The sequence below is a fragment of the Ovis aries genome, chromosome 1, assembly GCF_016772045.2.
Source record: "Ovis aries strain OAR_USU_Benz2616 breed Rambouillet chromosome 1, ARS-UI_Ramb_v3.0, whole genome shotgun sequence".
In the NCBI taxonomy this organism is placed as follows: domain Eukaryota; kingdom Metazoa; phylum Chordata; class Mammalia; order Artiodactyla; family Bovidae; genus Ovis; species Ovis aries.
The window spans coordinates 208,619,545-208,645,861 of record NC_056054.1 but is presented as its reverse complement, the minus strand read 5'-3'; the positions used below and the strand labels follow the sequence as shown (position 1 = coordinate 208,645,861).

Here is a 26,317-nt window from a genome sequence, read left to right as displayed (position 1 = left end):
TTTTATGTATAGCTCAGTCCTGGCCCTAACCTAACTCTAAAGGTTTTAGTATAGACCAGTTCATACATTTAATAAATCCTTATTCTATTCCTAATATGCCAGGCATTATTTTGGGGGTTGGTGACAGCAATAAACAAACTTCTTATGGACTCATAGAGTTCACATTCTAGTGTCAGGTCAGGGAATAGAAAGTGTTGGTAAGAGGAATAGGGAGAAGAATGCTATATGTTATAGTTTTGTCTAAGAAGGCCTGTATAACTATGTGCATTTGAGCAGAGACCTGAAGGTATTAACAGGATTTACTCCATACTGACCAAACTGTTCTTATTACTTGTAGGTTTCAGGAGATGTGTTACAAGGCTTATCTAGCTATTCGGCAGCATGCCAATCTCTTCATAAATCTTTTCTCAATGATGCTTGGCTCTGGAATGCCAGAACTACAATCTTTTGATGATATTGCATACATTCGAAAGACCCTAGCTTTAGATAAAACTGAGCAAGAGGCTTTGGAATATTTCATGAAACAAATGAATGATGCACATCATGGTGGCTGGACAACAAAAATGGATTGGATCTTCCACACAATTAAGCAGCATGCTTTGAACTGAAATGATAACTAAGAAACTAAAAGCTCAGTATCTGGATTCTATACTGCACTGTTAATAACTGTCAACAGGCAAAGACTGATTGCATAGGAATTGCACAATCCATGAACAGCATTAGAATTTACAGCAAGAACAGAAATAAAATACTATATAATTTAAATAATGTAAACGCAAACAGGGTTTGATAGCACTAAACTAGTTCATTTCAAAATTAAGCTTTAGAATAATGCGCAATTTCATGTTATGCCTTAAGTCCAAAAAGGTAAACTTTAAAGATTGTTTGTATCTTTTTTTAAAAAACAAAACAAAACAAAAAAAACCCCAAAATATATAGAAATGATGGAGAAGGAAAAAGGATGATGTTCTCTTTTTGTCTTGCAAATGTTTTCTGTTTTGAAATATGGACACAACAAAACCTATTATTGCATTAGGTCCAAGTAAACTGGAGTTTGATGTTAAATTACTTTAAGATTGGAAAATAATGAAAATTTCTTATTTTTCCATTGCTGTTCAATTTATAGTTTGAAGTGGGTTTTTGACTCCTTGTTTGATGAAGAAAAATGCTTGGGGTGTAAGGGACTCTTGAGATTTCAACAGAGACTTTTCTTTTTTAATAAATCAAACCTTTTGATGATTTGGGGTCTTATCTGCAAAGTTTGGGAAGCAGTAACAAATGAGACCTGTTATAAGGTGGTATTTTGAGGTGTTTTTTTTTTTTTTCCTGGACAGTATTTACAAGAATCTGATTCTTATTTCCCAGGGAAATTCTGGGCTCCCACAAAGTAAAATAATCATCGTAAAGAATGAGCAGGAATAATTCTTGCTCCAGAATTGTACAGTATTCACCTTAGATTGACTTTTTTTTCTCCTTTTGCAATGAATTGAATACATTTTTCATGCATGTTTTCCAGAAAATAGAAGTGAGTATTAATGTTATTAAAAAGATTATTTTTTTTATTAAAGGCTATTTATATTATAGAAACTATCATTAATATATATTCTTTATTTACATGATCTGTCCCATAGTCATGCATTGTTTTGCACCCCAAATTTTTATTGTTTGTAGCAGCATGGTCAGCTTTTTTCTTGATCTGTGGGTAAGGTTCAGGCACTATCTCATACCAATGACTAGTATATAACTACTTAAGGAAAACACATTTAAAAGTTCTCCTCTTTCCTTTTATTTTCTTCTGTTTTCACTTGAATCGCCCATCTTCCATCCTCTTTTATAGTTGAGAATGCCTCAATCATATGAAATTAGTTGCCAAATTAACACAATTTAGACTATTTTCCTAATTGCTTCACCCCTCAACCCAAGTATGCTCATGAATAATACTTTATAATAAGGGGAACAGAAATCATGAACTTTTTACCTTTTAAGGCTATTTACTCAGTATCTCCCTAGTAAAATTAGGACCTTAAACCATTTTAAGATCATGTCCCATTTCCGAGTCATCAGGGCTCACTTTCCAACTTTATTAAATAGCATTTGAGCACAAGATACATTCTTAAACATTTTGAAAAACATTAACCCAGAATGTAGGGGCTCAGGCTAGTCATCACTCTACAATCTGATATTTTACTGAGTATTTGAAATGAATGATTAATGCCCTAGGAAATAGCTTTAGCAAATGTCCAGGTGCCACACCAGAAAAAGTGCAATAATTTACTGACAGTTTTCTAGACTAGGCTTATTATTGAAGTACAACTTTATGAAGAGTGCATATTGTATACAGCATCACTTAAAAATATCCACTTATGAAATCAGACCTATAGTAGAAGTCTTGGATAGTAAACAGGGACTCTAATACAGATACTCTTAATATTTGGCTATTTTAGAACCCTTAAAGGGCATAATTATTGAAGACTTAGGTACCTCACTAAAGTGTGTACATAATATTGCCAATAAGAAAGATTAATTTGAAAATTAGGGAAACTTCTCTAAACTGTCTTGGATTAGTTAAGGAGAATTTAAACTCTGTTTTAAGCAGGAGACCAGATAGATTCTTTTGCAGATATCTGAAGTTTCAAACTTGTTAAAACTTTGTGATTAATGTTTTTTGTCTTTTAGATTTATTCAGTTAATACATACTAACATCCCAGTATTTTCTGTATTAGGGATTAATTACAGGAACGCTCAGTAAAATAATACAATTCTGAAAGAAGTTTTGATGGTGGAAACTGAGATTTTTAACAGAGAACTACTAACTGTGTTTTACTGAGTGCCAAAAAACCTTTGAGCTTCCTTGTACAAAGTTTATATAATTTTTGCATTTTTCACATCAGTCCAGATAGTCCCTTCCCATAGGACCTCTCTGCTACTAAAAGACAAGCCACATAGCTTATTTTATCCCAAATTTTAAGAGTTATTACAACCAAATTAATTCCATTGGATGAAATGTAGACAGATTCTATAAAGACTATGGATTAAGTGAACTAGCTAAAAACAAAGTATATTTCAAACATATCCAAGCAGAGTTTATGCAAACAACATTAAAAATAAGGAAAAGGGGGACAAGTAGTACTCAGAAGGCAAGGAACCAAAAATTGAATTAAATGTTACATGGGATGACTAGGATATGTTTCAAGTAAGTCAGTGATAATATAGCTACTTCCAGGTACTTCAGTATCAGAGATCAGTTCCTATTGGCCAGTTTCTATGACCAACCGTCCTTGTCATTGAATGTGGTATAACTGACTGTTGACTTGACAGGTTCATTTGGTCAATTGAGCAATATTTCCTTTAATGACTATTTTGGAGAAAAGAAAAATAGGTTTAAAGAAAATAAAAATTTAAACACATTCTCGCAAGAAATAATCAACTATTTGAAAATCATGCTTTAACTTTTTATCATATTTTCAGCTATATAAAATCATTTATTTTGAAGACTTTCAGAATGCTGTTAATTTGAAATCTGTTAATCATGTTGTAGAATTTGGTTTTTTAAAAAAGATGTTTCTAATTGGATTTTTTTAAAAAAGAATGGAATTTGGTCACTATTTTATGATAGAACCTAAGCTTTTTGTGGTTCTTAGTGTCCTCTGTAAAACTTAGTGTCGAAGTAATCAACTTTTGAGGTTTTCCCTTCTAATCTGCTTTATATTACAAGCCCTTTAGGAAATGGGAACCTGGTGAATATATAATGAATTGTAAAATATTTTAATGTGTAACTTTTTCAACTGTGAAACTATGACTATTGGTTTTTTGAAGAAAACAGCTGCTGATAAAGTATTTTGTGTAAAGTGTAGTTCTTATTAATCAGGAAAATAATCAATTACTTGATTAGAATGTATATATCCTCTTGGATTTTATTTTAAATGGATTGGTGATTTTCACATAGGTAAAACACAGTCCATCTGTATTCTTTTTTCATCAAAAATCTAGTGATTTGGCATTTATTTAAAAAAATTTATGAGCTGCCTATGTATTTTAAAGGCACCATGGAAATTTCACAGTACATAAACTTGGATTTGTTTCTTAATGATTTATAAACCCATTTAATTCATATCCTGATCAATAGTCCATGTTTGCCACATTTTGAAGAAATGTAATTTCCAGCATTATTTTAAATATAGCAAGTTAACTATTTCTGAATGTTATAAATTCCTTTTGTTTCTATTATCTGCACAAACTGCAGACCTGGGCTGGACCCACACATTCAGAATCCATCTTAAAAATTGATTTTGATGTCCAAGGCATCACTAAAATATTTCAGTTTAAAGACCATATGTGGTGTTAATGGATTGTGGTGCTTCTACTATTTAAAAACAACTTTCATACTTCAGATATTTTTGAGAAGAGGGGAATGTGAAGGGAGGGGGCAGAACAAGGAGGAGTTGCTTGAATGAGTTACACTCTTCATATCCGTCCTGCTTGGATCGGGCACTAAGAAGGCTGAAAGCTGTGAGAGTATATTGTGCACACCATGAGGGAATTAATTCTTCATCAAGGATGGGATTGTGAAGGCTGAACTATATAAATCAGCACTGACAAAATCTTCAGATAATAATTCTTGGTGATACAGAATAATACAGCTGGGCTGTTTTTTAAAATATAAAGACAAACCATTTTTATTTTTTAATTATCACATTAAAAATTGTAAATGTATCTTATGTACCATGGCCTGGGAAGCCTTTTTTCTTTTCTCTTAAGAGTTATTTTCACTTTCTGAAAAGAATATAGGGTTCAGCTCAAGATAACTATGGTCCTGATAAAATTGGATAGGTAACTCTACCTCAGAAGGTTAATAAGGAAAAAAAGTAGATGAGTCACAATTCAATACTTTTGGCTCTGATATTACAGAAATTTGCAGAGCACTGTATTTTAGATTTATAAAGTCAGAGTTGGCATGTCCTGTTTTTAATGGCATTGGATACATTTAGAAAAAAATTGGGTTAAAATTTAATCATTGCTTCAGCCATTTGGAAAAGGCAGCAGTGCTAGGACGTTCATGGTACTAGGTTCCTGAATTTAGCATTTGAAATTAATTTTTTTGTTGTTGTTAGTGAAATTGATGTGTGTATATTTGCAGACATTTATATTTGTATACACAGTACTTGCTAACCCTAGTCAAGAGACATCATTTATAAAAGGTGTAAACATCAAGGTTCTAAAATTCAGAAGAGTTGAGAATCAATCAGGAGTTTCCCAAGTTGGGGTGTTAGTTTTTACAAGCTTACTTCGTTCAAGAACTTCACTTGAGTAAGGGTTTGCACTTTTGGTCAATGCAGCACCATTCCTTTTGCTTGGTTTTAGTTATGTTCATATTTCAGCCATGCTAGTTAGCATGAAGAGATGGTTATGAGCCATAAGAAAATCTTATGACTCAATTTTTACACAACTACATTTAAGAGTTTTAGCAACAAAGAAAAAATATCAGTCCACTGTACATATTAGCATAATGGGTAGCTGGTTTTTACTACCAACAGTTGACTCCAGTCCTCCTGTTGGTAAGTATGGGAAGGATAATGCATTTTGTAAGCATTAAGTTTATGAATCTATCTAAAATATTATTTAATCTCTCACTATAATAATTCTGTGGTTATGCTAAGAGCCGTGTATATTTCTGGTGATTCTTACTTTTGTTAATCCTTCTAGGATAGCAAAGAGGCAGAACCTTCACTGTTCTGTTATTTTCTCAGAATATCTTTAATAAGACTAACCTCTTTAATTCTAGTGCAGATTTCCAAATGTGGTCACTAGCCATTGATTTCGTAAGAAAAAAACTCTTATCAGATATATATTCCTATTGGAGAGCTTGGCCTTCATGATTTCTAGAAATGTTTTTGGCTATGGAACCAAACTTTCAAATGCAGTTAATGTTTTCAGTGTGGTTCAGTCCTAAGACTTTATTTCCGTTGAACAAACTCTAAAAGAATGTATCCTTTTAGAACATAACACTTCAACATCTTAGGAATGTGACACCACCACAGACTACTGACACCTCCAGTGTAGACTTTGGAAGCTTCAAAAAGGAGCTCCCATCACCCTCTTTACCCCCATTTATTGTCACAAATCTATTTATCTATATTTGTCTTTCATTGAGTTAGAGTCCTGTAGTATATCACATTAGTTAGGAGGAAAATATTTTAAATGTTCTTTTAATGATGGCCCAAAAAAGTATTTGACACAGCAAGTGCATGTGTTACTGTACTGAGAATATAGAATAATAACAGTGTCACTAAATTTAAGACCTCGTCCCAGTCATGCTCTTCCTGGCAAGAAGTTTGGCCTGTGACTGCACTTACTGTTTGTGCTCATCAGAAACTGTCAATGTCTGCTTTAACTTTGCAGTCTGTAACATCACGCTGTTTATTAAAAAAAAAAAAAATTACTTTAACTTGTGTCCAAACAATCCTTAGTGTACTATATGTTGAACAAAAAAACTGTGATAATTACATTTGCCATTTAATACTTAACAGCAAACCATCTTTTTAATACTTAACAGCAAACCACTGTTGGTAATAATCAAAATTTAGCTGAATTTTTCTTATCAACAATGACTAAGTATAGTTGATTGAAAACCTGAAATTATTATGCCTTAAAAGCCAATTTTTCTGTCGCAGTAACATGATGAATATTGGAGAAATATCAGTTTAAATATTAACTTCCTTTAAACATGAAGAATTATATGCTTGTATTTTAAGCAGAGATTACATGTGTACACATACATGTATGAATGTGTCTGTCTGTGTGGACAGACTTTTTCCCAAGTCAGTTGATGGCCAGAACCTAAAAGTGAAGTTCGTCTGGAAGCAAACTAGTTTTGCATTCAGCTATCATAAACCTTGCGAAAGGTAAGTCTGGGCTTTTCTTGGACCAGTAATGCACATGGGCATTGATATTTAGTGCTTCTAAGCAATTCACAGCAAATAATTGCTAAAATTTTCATTTGCCAAATGATTTGCGTTAACGTTGTAAATTGACTTTGTTCTTCAAGCATAATGTCTCTCTTTCCTGAGATGAGCCAAGTAGCTACTATATAAATGGAAAACTATAGTATCTGAAACACTTCAGGTTTCACACTTTCATATGCTTTAGGTTTTCAATTGTTTTTAATTTGTTAGGAGAAAAATCCAAAGAAGTGCATATTGTTAGGTGGGTGTCAAACTTACTAAGAAATGGAATAGATATGTGACCTTAATTTAAGAAATCTAGAGAATCTCAATTTGTGGAATGACTTAAAAAGTGTAGGTATACATACATTTTATTACGAGGAAGTCTTTGGCATATAAAATAATCTACAGCCTTCTAAATAGCATATTCTGAACTCTAGATACATATCATACTTAGCCAAGAAAAAGTGGGGAGGAATCGGCTCCTGCAGCTCCTTACCCCAGCCCCTGTTCCAGCTGTCCAACAAAAGGTACCAAGGCTTGTTGAATTATTTCATTTTTAATAAGAACTGTACATAAGGTTTACAATATGGTGATTTGATATACATATACATAGTGAAATGATTACTATAGTCAAGCTAGTTAATGTATCACTCACATAGTTACCTTTGTGTGTGTGTGTGTGTGTGTGTGTGTGATGAGAGCACCTAAACTCTTCTCTTAGCAAACTTCTGGTACTCAATGCAGTATTATTAACTATAGTCAGTATGTTGTACATTAGATCATGGGATTCATTCATCTCATAATGAAGTTTGTACACTTTAACCAATGTCTCCTGTATTTTCCCCATCCCGCCTCTGGTAACCAGCATTCTGCTCTCTGCTTTTTGTGTATTTGACTCTCTTAGATTCCACATATAAGTGAAATGCAGTGTTTTCCTTTCGTTGTCTGGATGATTGTTAGCATGATGCCCTCCAGGTTCATCCATGTTGTTGTAAATGTGAGGATCTCCGTTTTTCAGGATGAAAAATATTCCATTGTATGTATGTTTACACACACACACACATATATATATATCTCACACTTTATTCATCCATCGATGGACACTTAGGTTGTTCCATATCTTGGCTGTTGTGAATAGTGCTGCAGTGAACATGAGAGTACAGATATTTCTTGTGAAGGTACTGATTTCATTTCCTTTGGGTATATACCCAGAAGAGGAATAAGGCTAACTAAAAATTGAAACTTAGCAAAAGTTTTGTTATCTATCTACTAGGTACCAGAAACCAACCTAAGTGTTTTACATACTTTGACTTTTTCTTCCCTAAAAATAACCTCATGAAAGAAAAGACCCATCCCCATCTTACAGATGAGAAGAGTGGCTCAGTTCAACTGACTTGCCCAAGGACACATATCTAAAAAGCTGTAATTATGGCCTACAAATGTTTTAAAAATCGTACTCTGAGACACATGTTCTCTCCGCTATTCCACACTAGGAGGAGGAGAAAATACCCAAATTGTTCACTGCTGGTCAAGTCAATATTGCTCTATTATTCAGTTTGTTTAATAATGTGTGACTTGCAATTATTGCTAAAAGGCATTAAATTGGCTTAGAATCAAAGTTTGTTTTGATTACATCTACGTATCAGAGTTGCTTCAAAAGTCATCCTTTTTATTGTCCATGATGTAAGATTTTTTAGTAAAATTGTAAAGATACTTTGAGGAACATTGGTTTTCAAAATGAAGTCTGTTTTCAACTCATATTCAGCTTAATCTGAAAAGCACTTGTTGGGAGAGTCTTGTGATACTATTTCATAACCATGGTTGATTCATTAATTAAAGTACGGATAATTGTTGACTATCCATGTGGGACTTTTCTATGATGCGGATTATCTGAGATGAATGTTAAATTCTATCCGGTACAGCTTCTCCCTAACTTGATAACATTTCTAGCCACCTCTCCCACTCCCTTCAGAGTGTACACAAAGAGCAAAATGAACTTATGGGAAGCATAATTAACTAGAAGGAAATGTTTCTAAAAGAAAAATCACATGGTACATAGCAAGGTTAAGTACAGATAACACTAAGCTTAGTGAATGTCCCAGGCAGCAGCTTTCCTCTTTTCTCATGGGTGATGAGGTAAAATGGTAGGTCCATGTTTTCTGAAATTACCAGATTATTATCTTCCTGTAGTGTATGAACTGCTCTTCACTAACACTTTTTTGACAAGTGTTTTGACGTATACTGCATTCCATGGAACTAGACTGCCTGTTCCGTGCTCAGCAGGTTGGAAACTTGCATCACTTATTTTGACAGTGACAGGTTCCAGCAGGGGCTGATACTAGACAAAGCACAATGACCGTGAGTGCCTTTTACCCTATGGAAACAAAAGGTGCTTCCCTGGCTCATGGGGAGAGATTTGGAATAAAAAAGATGGTGGATTTATATTTATTTATAGAATAGAATATACAATGAGACTTTTTAACTTTTTTCTTTCCCACGTGAAATAACCATGCTTTGTTTCTACACCATTAGTTTGCGTTATCTGGTCGTATTTTTTTATGAGAATGGCATCTTCGGATTGGCCGTCTGGACTGTAGAAGCATGAAAACGGGGTCCCATTTTTGTGGTCGAAGAATTCCTTTATGTCCAGAGCACCACTGAGCAAATAATTTCTATCCCGGTGGCACTTAGGTGTGTAGAAGCACTAGGAATACGGAGGAGGAAGAAAAATGAGGGCGCTGGCTCTGAAATCAAATGCTTTAAAGTTTTAATTCTGAAATCACTTCACAACTGAAGCTATTAAGAGTTTTAATCTCTGAAGGTGATAAGACCCATTACATAGCTCATGGTGAAGGGGTACCAGGAGGGCAAATAGTGAACTGGCCATTTCTGAGCACTAAACAAAGATGTGGGAATAAAGACACTGAGGTTTATTACCATATCCACTAAGCACCCAAGACACTCTGCCATCGGCCTACAAAAACATTTGAGACCTTAAAGGTTATGGCATCCAAAACAGAAATCACCAGATTGAAATGAGTGCTTTAGTAAACACAAAGTGTAAGATGTCAACTAATTTAAGTCAACTTTTTATAGTTAGGTGAAAATGTACTCTTTAAATCATATGAACCTGTTGCTGCTGCCGCTAAGTCACTTCAGTTGGGTCCGACTCTGTGCGACCCCATGGATTGCAGCCTACCAGGCTCCTCCGTCCATGGGATTTTCCAGGCAAGAGTACTGAAGTGGGGTGCCATTGCCTTCTCCCATGAACCTGTTGAGTATCCTTTAAAGGACAATCTTTAAATTTCTTTGATAAGAATTATTGTTTGATTTAAGGTGGGCTGTATGTTCATTTTAACATTTTTGATATGATGAGGAATGGGATCTCCCAACAATAAGTTAAGACTACTTACAAATAATTTTGTTCACTGTCTCAAGTCTAAATTCCAGACACCAACATGAACTCTCTTTTCTGTATACCCCATTTCTCCTCCAAGAATGCTTTTAGCTTCATTTATCCTGATTGGGTCACTATTGATACGTTCACTGGAAGAAAACAGCTTTATCTAGAGATGGCCCTAGGTACTGCACCTTGCTAGGGACAGTCTGCCATGGAAAGGTTGCTGTAATTAGAACACTTTCACACATGAAATTTACACTACCTGGGAATTTATCTGGACAGCCTCTTCATTATAATGTAGGAGCACTTTCTGACCTGAATGGGTGAGGTTCACAAACACCTGGAGACACGGGTACTTGCCCTGACCTCGGCAGTCCATCCCACAGGAAAATGCACAGTCCATCCAGTGGTCCGTGACATACGCATGAATGATAGTGCAGTTCGATTCTTCTCTCTGAGTGCTTCCATTTGGAAAAGTAAATAAATGATTTTCAACCCTAGAAAATTTAGTCCTATATTCCTAATGTGATAACCCAAGGCACCTGTCTATTTGAAAGCAACGTAGGACCCATCATAGAAGGCATTTAGCGATTCAGGAGCACAGAGAAACTTGCAATGGGATAAACAGCAGCAAGGTACCAAGTTCCATCTCAGTTATGACCCTTCTGGCGTATTTCTCACTGTAGATCAATGATTTTCGAATTTCAGAATCACCTGAATGGGTTTGTTAAAATGAGGAATTTGTTAAAACATGGGTTCTATGACTTCCAGGGATTTGGATTCAGTTGGTCTGACTTGAGACCCAGAAATCTGTGAATTTAACAGTATTTAAGGTGTTTGGGGAAACATACTTTTTAGCAATATTAGCCTAAATACTATAACCACAAAAATTCACACTCAGAAATCTTACCATCTCTTCCTGCCTCATCAACTCAAGATCTGCCCACTGGCTTGTCCTGGTGAAAATGTGCCTTTGGAAGGAGTCCAGCCACAGGGCTCTTAGGCAACTTAGCCATTCCATTCACCCTCTCTAAGAGGCAAGTGCAAATCATATGAGGAATCCCATTAGATAACTTGCCATATGTTAACATTAGTGAATTCCTTAAGGTCAAGAAACATGTCCTCTGCATCTTTATGTTCCTCAAAGCAGAAAGCACAATGCCTCGCACATAGTAGAGGCTCAATAAGTGTTGAACTGAACTAAATTTTACTTGGCTTCCTGGTGGCTCAGTGGTAAAGAATCTGCCTTCCAATGCTGGAAACACAGGTTCTATCCCTGATCCAGGAAGATTACACATGCCTCGGAGCAACTAACCCCCTGCACCAGAACTACTGAGCTTGTGCTCTAGAGCCCGGGAGCCGCAACTACTGAGCCCACGTGCCACAGTTACTGAACCCTGAGTGCCCCAGAGCCGGTGCCCCACAAGGAGAGAAGTCACAGCAGTGAAAAGCCCGCACACCACAGCTAAACAGTAGCCCCACTTGGCACAACTGCAGAAAAGTCCATGTGGCAACAAAGACCCAGCATAGCCCCAAATACATAAATAACAATTATTTTTTAAAATATTACTTGGAAAACATTCCTTGAGGATTTGCACACACACCACACACACAGAATGTCATAGATACAGTGAGAAGGGGTAGACAAATGTCCTGCCCTGAAGACTTTGTGGTGGTATTAACCTTGGGTATTTTCCTTGGCCCTTCTGAGCCTGAGATTTCTCATTCATAAAGTGAAAATCAAACTAATAATGTTTCCTTCATGGACTTGCTGTAAGTTTATATAGGGATAAAATATATGCTTGATATACAGTATATATTTAAGTTAATAGTAACTTATTACATGTGTTTAATAAGGAGACTACTTCAAAAGAGGAAAACATTTATTGAGCAACTACTATGTGCCAGGTAGATATTACCAAACTCAAAAACTCAGACTCAAAAAATTTTATGTTCATGCAGAAACTCATGCTCATCTCCTTCCCTAGGATGTTAGTGTATTAAAGAATGTATTACCTGCAGGGATATCGAATATGTAAACCCCCTATTGAAAGACTTTGGAGACTGGAGGAGGGGAGCAGCAAAGCAGCACTCTCTCACCACCCCTTCCTCCACACCCAGCTGCCTCCAAGCACTGAGAGGAACAGGGCTTCTGGAGAAAGCAAAGCCAGCGCCCCCTCCTCCTCTACCAGTGCCTACACCTAGGATGAATGTTACGTCTCCTCTCTCTGTTCTCACCTGAGCAAGAAGGACTTCAGGATGGTTACTCCAAGCACGAAGAACATTAGGACAGAGAAACCCATCATTGCAAACCCTAGCAGCATGGCCCGGTCCTCTCCAGCACTGGATGGCAGCTTCCTGTGCACGTCTGGTGGGTCTCGAGCATTGCGGTCTGTGTTTCTCCTCGTCCCTGAGGTAGAAAAGGCTGGCCTTCGTGGGAACAGGGAAGGAGATATTTCAATAAATTGGGACCCCAGTTCTCATAAACAGTTGGGAACAGTAGTGATTATTTTGCATGATATAGAAATATTGAATCACTGCGTTGCACACCTGGAACCAGCACAGTGTTGTAGGTCAGTTATACTTCAATTTTTAAAATTAAATAAACAGTATTTGTTTCTAAAAGCCTAAGTTTAAATTCTAACACTTCCGGAAGAAAGCATAATAGAAATCCTTTATGACTTTGATGTAGGCAAATATTTCTTAGATACAACACACAGGCACAATCTGACACACAGGCACAAAGAGAACAAATTGGTCAACTGGACTTCATGGAAGTTCCTGCTCTTCAATAAAACACTGTTTAAAGAATGAAAAACAAGACCAGACTGGAAGACAATATTGGCAAATCATATATCTGATAAAAGTCTTGAATCCAGAACACATAAAGAACTCTCAGATTCAATAATGCCACACAACACGGTTAACAGTCTCAACAGCCACTTCAGAGAAGGTATATACATAGCAAATAAGCACATAAGAAGATCATGTTAGAAACTTGTACATTAAAACTACACCAACATACTACATCATCCCCACTAGAATGAGTTAAACCAAAACAACAGACTGTATCAAGTATTGGAGATGATATAAGGAACTAGAACTCTCCTGCACTGCTGATGGGACTATAAAACAGTATAACCACTTTGGAAAACAGCTGGTATGTCCTAAAAAAGTTAAATATATAGGGGGCCATATGACCGAGGTGTTCCATTTCTAGTATTCATTTACCAAGCAGAATGTAAGCACATGATCATACAAAGACTTGTACACAGATGTTCTTGGCACCCTAGCTGTAAGGAGCCCCAAACTGAAAACAACCCAAATATATGATATACTTTTATCAATAAGTATAAATTCTTACATTTGTATAATGGAGTACTATGCAGCAACAGAACTGATAAACACAGTACGCATAGTGGACCTCAGAATAATTACACTGAGTGAAAAATGCTGAGCAAATGAAAGAGGCCACAGTGTATAATTCCATTCCAGCAAAATTTTAGAAGATGCAAACTTACCTTTAGTGACAGAAAGCAGATTAAGTGGTTACCTGGGGGTTGGAGGACATGTGATGGGCTTCCCCCGTGGCTCAGTGGTAAAGAATCTGCCTGCAATGCAGGAGCCACAGGAGACGCGGGTTCAATCCCTGGGTTGGCAAGATGCCCTGGAGGAGGAAATGACAACCCACTCCAGTATTCTTGCCTGGAGAATCCCATGGACAGAGGAGCCTGGTGGGCTACAGTCCGTAGGTCGCAAAGAGTCAGATACAACTGAAGCGACTTAGCATGCAAGCAGCATAGGGGACATGCTAAGGGGCACAAGGAAACTCATGGTTGTAGGTGATGGGTATGTTTCTCATCTTGACTGGGTGATGGTTACACACATATGTCAAAACTTACCAAGTGGTACACTTTAAATACGTGCCATTCGTCATATTTCAAACATAAAGCTTTTTTCTTTTTTCTTGACAAATGTTGGAAGAAAAAAAGTGGGACATTTACCAACCCATGATGAAGGGATGATCCCCTCTGCTGTTCACCTGAGGGTGTGGGCAGACTCGATGCAACACAGTGAGATCTTAAATTCAGAGCTCAGTCCATCTTAAGCTAAAATGGCATGTTATATATATATATTTTTAATGTAACAAACAAGACCAAGGAATGTTGCCTGGGTAAAGTCTTTAGAGATCTGTTTACCTAATGACTAGGAAAGAATCACCTGTAAGTAGCTTTCATGTGAACTTACTTATCTCTCAGGGATATTGTATATTCCCCCAGAAAATATTTTTTACATTCCTTTATTAATTCCATATGGGAAGAATGACTCTGCAGGCTCCCATTTGGAACTAACAGCATCCTGAAGGAGGATCTGACTGGCTCTTTCATGTCCAGCTGCCAGGAAGACAGCACATCCAGGGCTTTCTGGCCAGGGGCCCCGGCTGCTCAGAACAGTGAGGGTCTCGCTGTGGCTTCTCCCCTTGCCCACCTCGTCTCTGTCTTCACACAGCTCCATAAACAAGGCCCTCCATCTCCCCTCTCTCTGCTCTGTTTTAGCAGAGGAGGTGATAAATTCTTTCACAAGGGGGCTGTCCAGTGAACCAAGTCCAACACAAAGGTCACCAACTGGTGGCCCATGGACAGCATCCAGCCCACAGATGTGTTTTGTTTGGCTTTTCCTGTGTGTTTTTTTAATTGTGGGATTAGCTGCTAACACTTTAAAAATCATGAAATTTCTCACACAAATGCAGATTTCTACTTTTGAAAAAAATCACAAAGGCCACATCACTGCTATGAACAGCTGGCGAGTGGAGCAGAGGCTGCCCCTGGGGACAGGGCTGTCTTCTCCAATCCTCCACAGTCCCACCACTGCCTGCGGTCACTGTCACTGCTCCCTGCTCAGCAGGCATTTCTGCCCCAGAGGTATTTCCATTTTAAGAAGCTTAGCGAAATCTTAAGCCAAACAAATGCAGCCATAATGGTAAAAACACAGGCTCCATCAAGCTGTGTAAAAAGCTTACTAAAATTTTGAAGTGAAGCAAAAACCCTATAGAGAGAATTGCTAGTTGTTGTCTTCTGAAAGCGTATTTTATACCTTATCTTCCATCCTTCCTCCTTTCTCTCCCTAATTCCCTTTCTCCTGGCAATATCTTCAGACAAGAGAGTGAGACTAGGGGGGATTCCCTGGTGGCCCAGTGGTTAGGACCGTGTGCTTTCACTGCTGAGGGAGTGGGTTCAATCCATGGTTGGCGGACTCTGTTCCTGTAAGCCTCGTAGCTCAGCCGAAAGAGTGTGAGTGAGGGGGATGTGGGGCAATCCAGTTTGTTCCGGGGGCCTGCTCTGGGAGGCCCTACCTTCAGGAGATGACAGTTCTGTCGTTACACTGCTTTGGAAATCAAAGCCCTGGTTTGGGATTTTTAGTCTCCTTTGATATTTTACTCGCCCTCTATCTATTATTCCACCTTCAGAGAATGGGCAGTGGGGGGAAATTTAATGACATCTGAGCCAGCATATTTTATAGTTTCTCAACAAATATGTTCGTTTGATTAAGAGTTTTAGCCCTAAAGGAAGGTTTGGCTATTTTCCAGGTTCCCATTAGTAAAGAACCCACCTGCCCCTGCAGGAGACACAAGAAACAATGGTTGGAATCCCTGGGTCGGGAAGATCCCCTGGAGAAGGAAATGGCAACCTACTATAGTATTCTTGCCTGGGGAATCCCGTGGACAGAGGGGCCTGGCAGGCCACAGTCCATGGAGTCACAAAGGGTCAGATACGACTTAGTGATTAAACCACCAGGTTCCCAATACCCAACACCCAGCATTTCCCTCATGTTCTGAAACTGGGCTTTAGTTGCTCTATATTGTAAAATCTCCAGAGGCTTATTGTCAGTTATCTGTGGAATCCATGCATGGAGAGGCTTATTATGAAGCTTCTCTGGCCATTTCTGACCTATTGATTTAACATACCCAATTATACCTGTGATATACAAAACTGGCATAACCAGGGAATAAGACCTAGTAGTATAATAGACTATTCTTTCTAATATTTCTGTCCACTTTGTTTAAAGGCTTTATGAAAAGCTGAAAACCTCAAAGACACCTTGTGAAGAAATTATTTCATATATGGTAGGAAAGATAATAAACAATAATTGCTAAAAATGAAAATACAGCTATATTTTACTATTATAACAATAACAACAATCTTCTATTTCTAAACTAGATACCACTTTAACTGTAAATAATAAAAATCCTGATCAAAGCTTAGAAAAAAAATTTTGAAATATGCAAAGGACAAAAACTATGTGAAAATAAGAACCCAGAGGAGAAAGTGGACTGGAGCACAAGTTGACCTTGAGAGCATTTGCAGAACTTGGTGACCCTGAGGTTCAGTCTCACAGTCTGTGGGAAGGACACAGGGACAGGAGACAATGCCCAGAGCCCATCCAGGGTATGGGAGTTAACGCTTTTAGCTAGAGTTGGCATCCAAAAGACCTCATACTCAGTGTGAGGTGGAATGGCAAGTACCCACCGTCCATACACAACTCCCTAGGAGACTGCCAGGAAAGAGCCTTTCTCAAACCCAGACACTGCACACAAGAGGAAAACTACAGTCTCCCCTGAGACGTCACAACCTTCAGGAGAGCCTCAAGAGAGTTTACAGCCAGAACTCACACGATTTGGGAAATCCAGAAACCTCAAGCTGAGAATTTCATTCAGTCTTCTCTCAAGTAGTTGGTGCCGTCTGGCAGCAGGCCGGAGCCAGTGTGTAACTTCTCTGGAGGAGCTCTCCGCCGACCTAGGTCTCTAGGGAATCCTACAAAGTTTCAAGGAGTGTGTGCTCTCATTACAAAGTCATAAAACACAAAATTAGGGCCTTGGAGTGAGAAAAATACACAACAGAGTCAGATCCCAAAAAAACCTTCTGATTTTGGACAATATATAAAAATATATCTACAATATGTTTGAAAAAATAAAGGAGGGGGTGGATATCAGAAAGAGTAAGAAACTCTAAAACATGACCAAGACAGTATTAAAAAGAAACAAGTAGAATTTCTAGAAATGAAAAAGAATTGATATAAAAATTCAATGTATAACAAGGACCTACTGTATAGCACAGGAAACTATATTCAATATCTTGTAATAACATAGTGGAAAAGAATCTGAAAATATATATATACATATTATACATATATGTGTGCGTGCTCAGTCATGTCCAACTCTTTGTGACCCCATGAACTGTAGCTCACCAGGCTCCTCTATCCAAAGAATTTTCCAGGCAAGAATACTGGAGTGGGTTGCCATTTCCTACTCCAGGGAATCTTCCTGACCCAGGGAGTGAACCCTTGTCTCCTACATCTCCTATAAAGACAGGCAGATTCTTTACCACTCTGCCACCTAGGAAGCCCATGTGTGTGTGTGTGTGTGTGTGTGTGTGTGTGTGTGTGTGTGTGTGTGTGTGTTTGTGTGTATAACTGAATCACTTTGCTATATACCTAAAACATTGTAAATCAATTATACTTCAATAAAAAAACATTAGTGGATAGATTTAACAGTAATTTAGATACATCTGAAAAGATAATTAGTAAACAGTTTGATCTGCAAAATAGCTAAAGTATATAATACAGAGTTTTCTTTAATGGAAAATGCTGAAGAAAGGTTAAGAAGCACAGAAGATAGACAGAAAGGGTCTAGCATAAAGTCTAGTCAGAACTCCAGAAAAAAAAAAAAAGAGAAAAAAGGCCAAGTAATATTTTTAAAAGACAATAATATTAAAGAAATGATGAAGGCCCAGTCCACAGATTCCAGAAGCCAAGTGGGATAAAATAAAATGAAACCCACACCTACATACATCACAGATATTTTGCACAGAGACAAGAGAAATTCTTAAAAAGAGCCAGAGAAAAAGATTAACTTCAAAGGAATGACAATTAAGCAGAGCGCTTACTTCTCTATAAGAACAGAAGCCAGGAATATTGCCTTTATGCTGAGAAAAAACAGAACTCTGTACCCAGCAAATATCTCACAAGAGTTAAGTAAGAACTAAAGGCATTTCAGATACACACAAAGCTGAGTTTGCCATCAACAGACCCCCAATAAAGAAAAAGGTGAAGCAGTTACTTCAGGCAGAGAGAAAACAATCCAGTCTAAGAGCTGAGAGTTAGTCAAAAATGAAGAGCAATTACAGGGTAAACAGGTAAGTAAAGACACTAACCTCACAAAATAATAACAATGAAATTTCAATATTTAAATTTTTTAATTAAAATAATGATAAAGGTGATGACAATGACTGTTCACTTACTGGGTTATTCCCTTTGTCTATATTGTTTAAACAGAATGAGAGCAGCAACTTCGTGGTGGTCCTGTGGTTAGGTCTGCACTCCCAATGCAGGGGTACAGGCTGGATCTCTCACTGGGGAACTAGGATCCTTCAGGAAGCATGGCAAAGCCAACAAATAAATTAATTTAAAAAATGAATAGAGTGAGATCATACTGGATATAGTGGGTTCTTTTTTTAAGCTTGTCTTTTTCACTTAACATAATAACCACTTTCCCATGTTGGCAGCAATTCTTCGTTACCCTTCTGCTGGGTACATAATATTCCATTAATTGGATACACCATAATTTCCTTAACCATTTCTCTATTGTTGGATATTAAACTGTTTCCAGTTTCCCCAGGCCATAAACAGTTTTGTAATTAAGTCTGTGGTATTTACAAGTACCTTTCATCCAAGGACCTCAAAGTGCTTAAGAGTGATCTAATTTTGCTCTTCAGCCAATAAGATGAGTGAATAGCATTTTCATTCCTTTTTGCCAGCAATAATCTTCACTTCTAACCAATGTGTGTACCTGGAGGGATTTTATTCACAGTCATGGAAGTACCCACCCCTTCCTGTTGCTCCTCTGATTTCAGAACTGACTTTCCCACCTGCCCGAACTACCACATTTGCTATGGGTGCTTTCTGACTTAGCCTGAGGCAAACTCAAAGAGCTTGAACATGTTCATCTGGATGTGATCCCTGAGGAAGCCAGCAGCCTCTCCCTCCAACAGTTTCTTGGACAGAATGTTCCTTAAAAGGATGCTGAGGTTCATCAGGGCTTGATAGCTCTGCTGACACTCATCTCACATATGTATGTAATTTTAAGCACTGGGTATGTTAAATTAACATTTCCTTATAATTTGCATTGCAAAGATGTGGGTAACTATTTTTACCCTTCTATTTTTTTTTAAATTACAAATCTATATAACAACTTCTTTTGAAAAAGCAAAGGAGGTTGAGGAAAGTCAATATGGTCTGTGACGTTCACCATGAGGCAAGATGGGTGATCCAATTGTGCATATCAGAAGTGGAAATGGGACACTGTATTGCTCTGGGGAGAACACAACTACTCTAACTGCTAGTTAACTGTGTTATGAACGGGGCATTAGAACTTGTTCCCTTGCATGTTAGTCATTTGATCTTCTGCCATACAATGATTCACTTTAATTGTCTTCTCACAAAAGCATTAGTTCATTTGTAAGAGAGAAGTGTTTTTGCCTCGGTCTCTTTCTTCTGTTTGTTTCTTCCTCCTCCAGCCCCGACCTCCATCCAAACCCCTCTCTCTCCTTTCCGGCATTCTCTCTCTCAAAGGTGCGTGAGCGTAGCTACAGAAGACGGGAGCGAGCGATGTGATGACCACTATGATCTTTATACTGTTTCCAGTTTCCCAGCTCCCAGCTCCCAGCTCCACTCAAGCTGCTAACAGACCACCCAGGTTTCCAGATACAGCGAGCAAACGTAGCTATGAAATGGACCCTCTCAGGAGTAAGCTGGCAAGCCTTAATATCTCATTCCTCAACACCCTCTGGCATTGCTCCTCTCTCCAGGTGGGTGCCCACTTCAGTGCCCTACTGCTTCACTCCTGGGGGCAGGCAGATGTACAGCACCTCTGCTTTGCATTCCCCTGGGGAAGAAAGAGGTCCTCAAGATAACCGGTCTCACTTCCCCCTTAGATAGTAGAGGTGGGTGGTTAATAACAGCAGCTGAAGTGTAAAATGGTACAGTATAGAAAGTAGCACTGGCTTTTACACTAAGGCATGCAGAGACCATCACTACCTCCATCAGCAGACAAGGGGATGGGGTAGAGAGAGGTGAAGTGACTTGCCCACAGTCAGATAGCCATTTAAGCGAGCTGGATTTGAACCCAGGCTATGACGCAAAGATCCAAGCAGTTTTCACCAACGAAACCAATGCTGATAGTAACTTCATTCACCTGACAGACATTTGTTGAGCACCAACTGTGTGCTGGGCAGAGTTCTACTGCTGCAGAGCCAGGGAGGCTAGAGTCCTAGCCTCCAAAAACTTGCCATCTAGAGGAGGAAGCCGACAAGGAAGGGTGCACCCTACGATAGGGCTGTTGGGGAAGCCTCGAGGCTCCCTCGGGAGGCATGACAAGTGGACACCCTCTGAGGATAAAGACCAGACTCAACACCCGAACTCCTTGGGCTGCTCTCCTTCTAACCAGTTGTTCAGTGAGATGCCCATGACGGCTGAGAGATTCTGGGGGTGACTTACCTCCCCTGGCGTCTCCGGCCGCCCTGGAGGGTAATTTGAACAGGGATGCTGAACGGCTGCATGAGACCAGGGGCCTAGGCAAAATGGACTCCTTGCAACAGATTCATAGCCTCTGAGGGCGCAGAAGGGTGGTTTAAACATCAGCGGAAGTGGGGTCCCAGGGGAGGTCCTCAGGCGCATCTGCGCCTCCAGAGCTACCCCTGGGGGTGTGCCGAGCCGGCTCCTCTGGCGAGTGGGGAGGTTAGGACAGGCATGTCCAGGCGGCTCTGCAGACTCCTGGCAAGGCGGAGCGGTCCGTCCAAAAGGCTCAGGATCAACCCTCAGTGGCTTCTGCGGCCAGACTCTCTTCCCAAGCTCATCCAGAGCCTGCCACCGCCTTAACACCTGGGCTCGGCTTCAGCTGTCATGCATCGCCATAGAGACCAAAATGGTTGTGGAAAGTTCTGAGCCCCAAGGGACCCTATGTAATTGGTGAAGGGCATATCAGTTCAAGGTTTATAAAAAGAGGAAATGGTTTGCCCTGTCCACACTTCCTTTATTCAAGTTTTTCCATTAGAATATACATTGAAAGTGTTAGTTGCTCAGTCGTGTCAGACTCTTTATGACTGTACTGTCCATGGGATTCTTCAGGCGAGAATATTGGAGCAAGTTGCCATTTCCTTCTCCAGGGTATCTTCCCTACCCAGGGATCAAACTCGGGTCTCCTGCATTGCAGGCAGATTCTTCTACCGTCTGAGCTTGTGTATGTGTGTGTGTGTGTAGAATATACATTAATAGATAGCTAATGGGAAATTGCTATATAACATGGGGGGCGCTCAATCCAGTGTTGTGCGACAACCTAGAGGGGTAAGATGATGGGTGGTGGGAGGGAGGTCAGGAGGGAGGGGACATGTGTATACTCGTGGCTGATCCACGATGCTGTACAACAGAAACAAATACAACACTGTAAAGCAATTATCCTCCAAAGTTAAAAATAAAGTTTTAAAAATTTATGTTAGAGTGCAAGCTTAGAGGATGGATTTTTCTTGTTTATTACATTTTCTGATTAAGAGAATTCATTTCTAGACCATATGTGATTTAACAAATTTTTAAGACTCCAAGGGTCATAAAATAACTCACCATTAAAACTACATCAAAGTTTAAAAAAAAAAAAAAAAAGACAGAACTGTAGCAAACCTCTTTCCCAGCTGGAACCATGAAGGGTGCCAGAAGAAAAGAAAAAAATGGTTGCTGCTGTGCCAAAAACCCTTAAGCAAAAGTGAAAGAATTTTGCAGAATTTAAGAGCAGGTGCCTGAGGAAGAAGCTTGCCCAAAAGAAGCTTCAAAAGGCAAGGAGGAAGTTTATCTATGAAAAAGCCAAGCACTATCACAAGGAATACAGGCAGATGTGCAGAACTGAAATTCAGCTGACTATGGTGGCAGAAAAAGTCATCAGTCCATGTACCGCGCAACCCAAATAGGCATTTGCCATCAGGGTCAGAGGTGTCAATGGTGTGAGCACAAATGTTTGAAAGTGTTTTAGCTTCTTCGCCTTTCACAGATCTTCAGCGGCACCTTTGTGAAGCTCACCAAGACTTCAGTTAACATGCTGGGAACTGTGGAACCATACATTGTTTTGGGGTACCCAAATCTAAAGTCCATAAATGAACTGATCTGCAAGCTCGGCTATGGCAAAATCAACAAGAAGCAAATTGCCCTGATGGGTAACAAGTTGATTGCTCGATCTCTTGGTAAATATGGCATCTTCTGCATGGAGGATCTGATTCATGAGATCTGTACTGCTGGAAACTGTTTCAAAGAAGGAAACAACTTCCTGTGGCCCTTCAAACTGTCTTCTCCACAAGGTGGAATGAAGAAAAAGACCACCCATTTTGCAGAAAGTGGAAATGCCGACAACAGGGAAGACCAGATCAACAGGCTTATTACAAGGATGAACTAAGGTATCTACCATGATTATTTTTGTAATTTGCTCGGGTAATAAACACTGTGCTCAGTCACTCGGTTGTGTCCTCTGCCTCTTTGCAACCCCATGGGCTACAGCCCACCAGGCTCCTCTGTCCATGGGATTCTCCAGGAAAGAATACTGGAGTGGGTTGCCATTTCCCTCTCTATTACATTGCAGCTCACCGAAATGATGATGACAGAATGCCAAGTAGACTACTTTTGCTGAATTGTTTTCTAAGTAAAGGTAATATTATCTTGAGGCTTCCCTTGTAGCTCAGTTGGTAAAGAATCTGCCTGCAATGCAGGAGACCTGGGTTAGATTCCTGGGTCAGGAAGATCTCCTAGAGAAGGAAATGGCAACCCACTCCAGCATTCTTGCGTGGAGAATTCCATGGACAAAGGAGCCTGGTAGGCCACAGTCCATGGGGTTGCAAGAGTCGGGCATAACTTAGCAACTAAACCACCACCAGTATTAACATTTTCCAAAACATTGGTGTTGGCAAGAAGGTAAGCATAATCTCATCTATAAACATCATGTATATATAGCCATATTAACTATTACCTGCAACTGTATTAATATCACTTAATGAAAAATATATATACTTCTGATTTGTATTAATTTTCTACTAGAGTTATGGACCACTTCCTTTGTAAATTATTTGTTTTTAATAAATTGATACAATTTGGAATAAAAACTGGTAGCAACTAGATTTTTTTTCCCATCTACCTCCTGCTTGTAACAGCCTTATAAATACATATAAGAACTTTCTTTTTCAGATTAGATGTGCTAATAAATTTCCCTGCAATTTAGTATGTAACTCTCTTTCAAGAAGTGAGTGATTTGCTGCTATTTTTATGCATTTGAATCAACTTCAGAAATATGGTACTTTTCGAGCCTTTGAGACCTCCTATTTTAATTTGTACATGCCTGGGGCTTCCCATTTTATGATTCTAGTTCCACCCAAGTGAAAACACTCATGTAGAATCTTTTAATAAAATCATCTTAAGAGGGTGTGAACAGAGAAAGTGAGTTAATTTAAATTACTTTCAGTTCCAGTTCAAAAGTTCTGATAGATCCAGGCAGATTTATTTTGGGTCTTGGACAAGTCTGGGCCTGGTATGTCTTAGAAATAGCTGGCACAACTGGCCATCTGAGATTGACCTCAGACCTAGCCTATGCTGTTTTTTTCGTCCTTTTTACACAGGGTTATGATGGTAAGTGGAAAGGAGTAACTTAACCTGTTACCCTTCGATTTCATTCTGGTGCCTCTTCACTTGGAAACTGATTGGCCTCTCTGTCCACCAGTACCCTCCCACACTTACAGCAAGTGCCCATTAACACACTCCACCCAAGAAGAACCTAGAGTGGCTGGTATGGATTGCCATCCCAATGCATCCATTCAGGAACACACAAGCTAAAGCCACAAGAAGTGCGGTGGTGAGAGAGGCCAGGTACATGGACCTTCACTGGACACAGAATCTCTAGTCCCCACTCTTGGTCCCTGAGACCCTCCCTGAGTCCCTGGTCCCCACCCTTGGTCTCTGAGATCCTCCCTGAGTCCCTAGGACTCATATTTCCCAAATACATGGGGAAACAATGGAAACAGTGACAGACTTTATCTTGGGGGGCTCCAAAATCACTGCAGATGGTGACTGCAGCCATGAAATTAAAAGACGCTTGCTCCTTGGAAGAAAAGTTATGACCAACCTGGACAGCTTATTAAAAAGCAGAGACATTACTTTGTCAACAAAGGTCCGTCTAGTCAAAGCTACGGTTTTTCTAGTAGTCATGTATGGATGTGAGAGTTGGTCTATAAAGAAAGCTGAGCACCAAAGAATTGATGCTTTTGAACTACGGTGTTGGAGAAGACTCTTGAGAGTCCCTGGACTGCAAGGAGTTCCAACCAGTCCATCCTAAAGGAAATCAGTCCTGAATATTCATTGGAAGGACTGATGCTGAAGCTGAAACTCCAATACTTCGGCCACTTGATGCAAAGAACTGACTCATTGGAAAAGACCCTGGTGCTGGAAAAGATAGAAGGTGGAAGGAGAAGGGGATGAAAGAGGATGAGATGGTTGGATGGCTTCACCGACTCAATGGACACGAGTTTGAGTAAACTCTGGGAGTTGGTAATGGACAGAGAGACCTGGCGTGCTGCAGTCCATAGGGTCACAAAGAGTCAGACATGACTGAATGACTGGACTGACTGACTGAGTCCCTGGTCCCACTCTTGGTCCCTAAGACTCTCCGAGTCCCTAGCTCACTCTTTCAGAGTAGCTGGGGATCACTTCCTACATGAGTCAACCATCAAGCCCACCATTTGGGCCCCCTCCCTCTCTGGACCGGAGGCTTTTCCCCCAGTTTTGTAACTTCAAGTAACCTTTTATACATTCCCTACCCTGGTTTTCTTTAGTAAAAAAATAAATAAAATTCTGTGTGAGTGGTATGAGTAAGATGAAACTTAATTAGTGCCCACAAACGGCAGTGAAATCCGAAGATGAAAGGGGATGTTATTGCAAAATGCTGGCATCATGGATTCCTGGCTCCACGCTCATTTTCTTTTCCCTTGAACAGATGCTTTACTCAAGGGGAAAAAAAGAACCATCTCTCCCTTTCACTAGGCTGGAGAAACCACTTCCTCATTCATTTTCATATTCTCTCAATTACACACTACTTACTATATAGTTAAGAATTCTTTGGTAGCTGAAATTCTCCATGTTCATGAGAACTATATTTGTCTTCCAATTTAGAGATGTACAAATCCCAACAACCTAAAAAGTATATAACAGCTTATGTTCTTTGTGAGATTCTGTGTATTTGTCAGAGATGAAATAAACCCCAAACTGAATAATTATCCTGGTATGAGTAGTTTTTGCTGGTGCAAGCAGCAATTTAAACTGTCAAAACTAAGGTAATAACTGATCTTATATTCTCTTTGCAGGAAAAACAAACAATAAGGGAGTATGATCCATGCTACACATTTACAGAGGTTCAGATGGGATCTTTCTTGTCCTTCATCATAATGACTAACTCCAGACATCTTTGCTAATCAGATGGACACGGGCCCTGTGATCTAGGCTGTGTCAGAGAAATCAGCGTTACCTCTCTACAGATGTTCTTCCTGCTCCGACGAGTGATAATGCTAATGACTAACACTCACTGAGTAGTTACTATGAGCCAGGTACAGTTCTAAGACTTTACATGCATTAATTCATTTCTTGGGCATTTTTTAGAGCAGAGAGCTACAGTGAGTTACACAACCTCACAAGAGCCACAGAACTGGGCCAACCTGGCATAGAAAAAGCTCATTGTATAACTGAAGTGGAAACTAACAAACAATAGCTGAAATTGTTAGATGGTTCAAGAGCCCTTGATTTATGGTCTTGTTTGAAATCCACTGTGACCAAGCCTTCACCAGGTGGCACTGGGGACAGACATATTTTATAATAATGTAAGTCAAGGTCACTGATCACTATG

General features: G+C 39.2%; 2 protein-coding genes and 1 pseudogene across 6 annotated transcripts in view; 2 read left to right on the top strand and 1 right to left on the bottom strand.

Moving 5' to 3' along the window:
* PIK3CA (phosphatidylinositol-4,5-bisphosphate 3-kinase catalytic subunit alpha) overlaps positions 1-8,804 on the top strand; it is an 89,749-nt gene extending 80,945 nt beyond the window's left edge. For all 5 annotated transcript variants that reach the window (XM_015092541.3, XM_060393449.1, XM_060393443.1 and 2 more), the window contains one exon: positions 338-8,804. In XM_015092541.3, the coding sequence (XP_014948027.1) occupies positions 338-608 (271 nt within the window). In that variant the 3' untranslated portion in view covers positions 609-8,804. The remainder of the gene's footprint in view (positions 1-337) is intronic.
* On the bottom strand, positions 1,289-21,009 carry KCNMB3 (potassium calcium-activated channel subfamily M regulatory beta subunit 3). Its single transcript, XM_027958203.3, is given in 5 exon segments — positions 1,289-6,389; positions 6,391-6,413; positions 10,607-10,805; positions 12,583-12,774; positions 20,896-21,009. Coding segments are annotated over 5 exon segments (516 nt in total). The 5' UTR covers positions 20,958-21,009; the 3' UTR covers positions 1,289-6,349.
* Positions 3,117-26,317, top strand: LOC132657184 (large ribosomal subunit protein uL30-like; annotated as a pseudogene).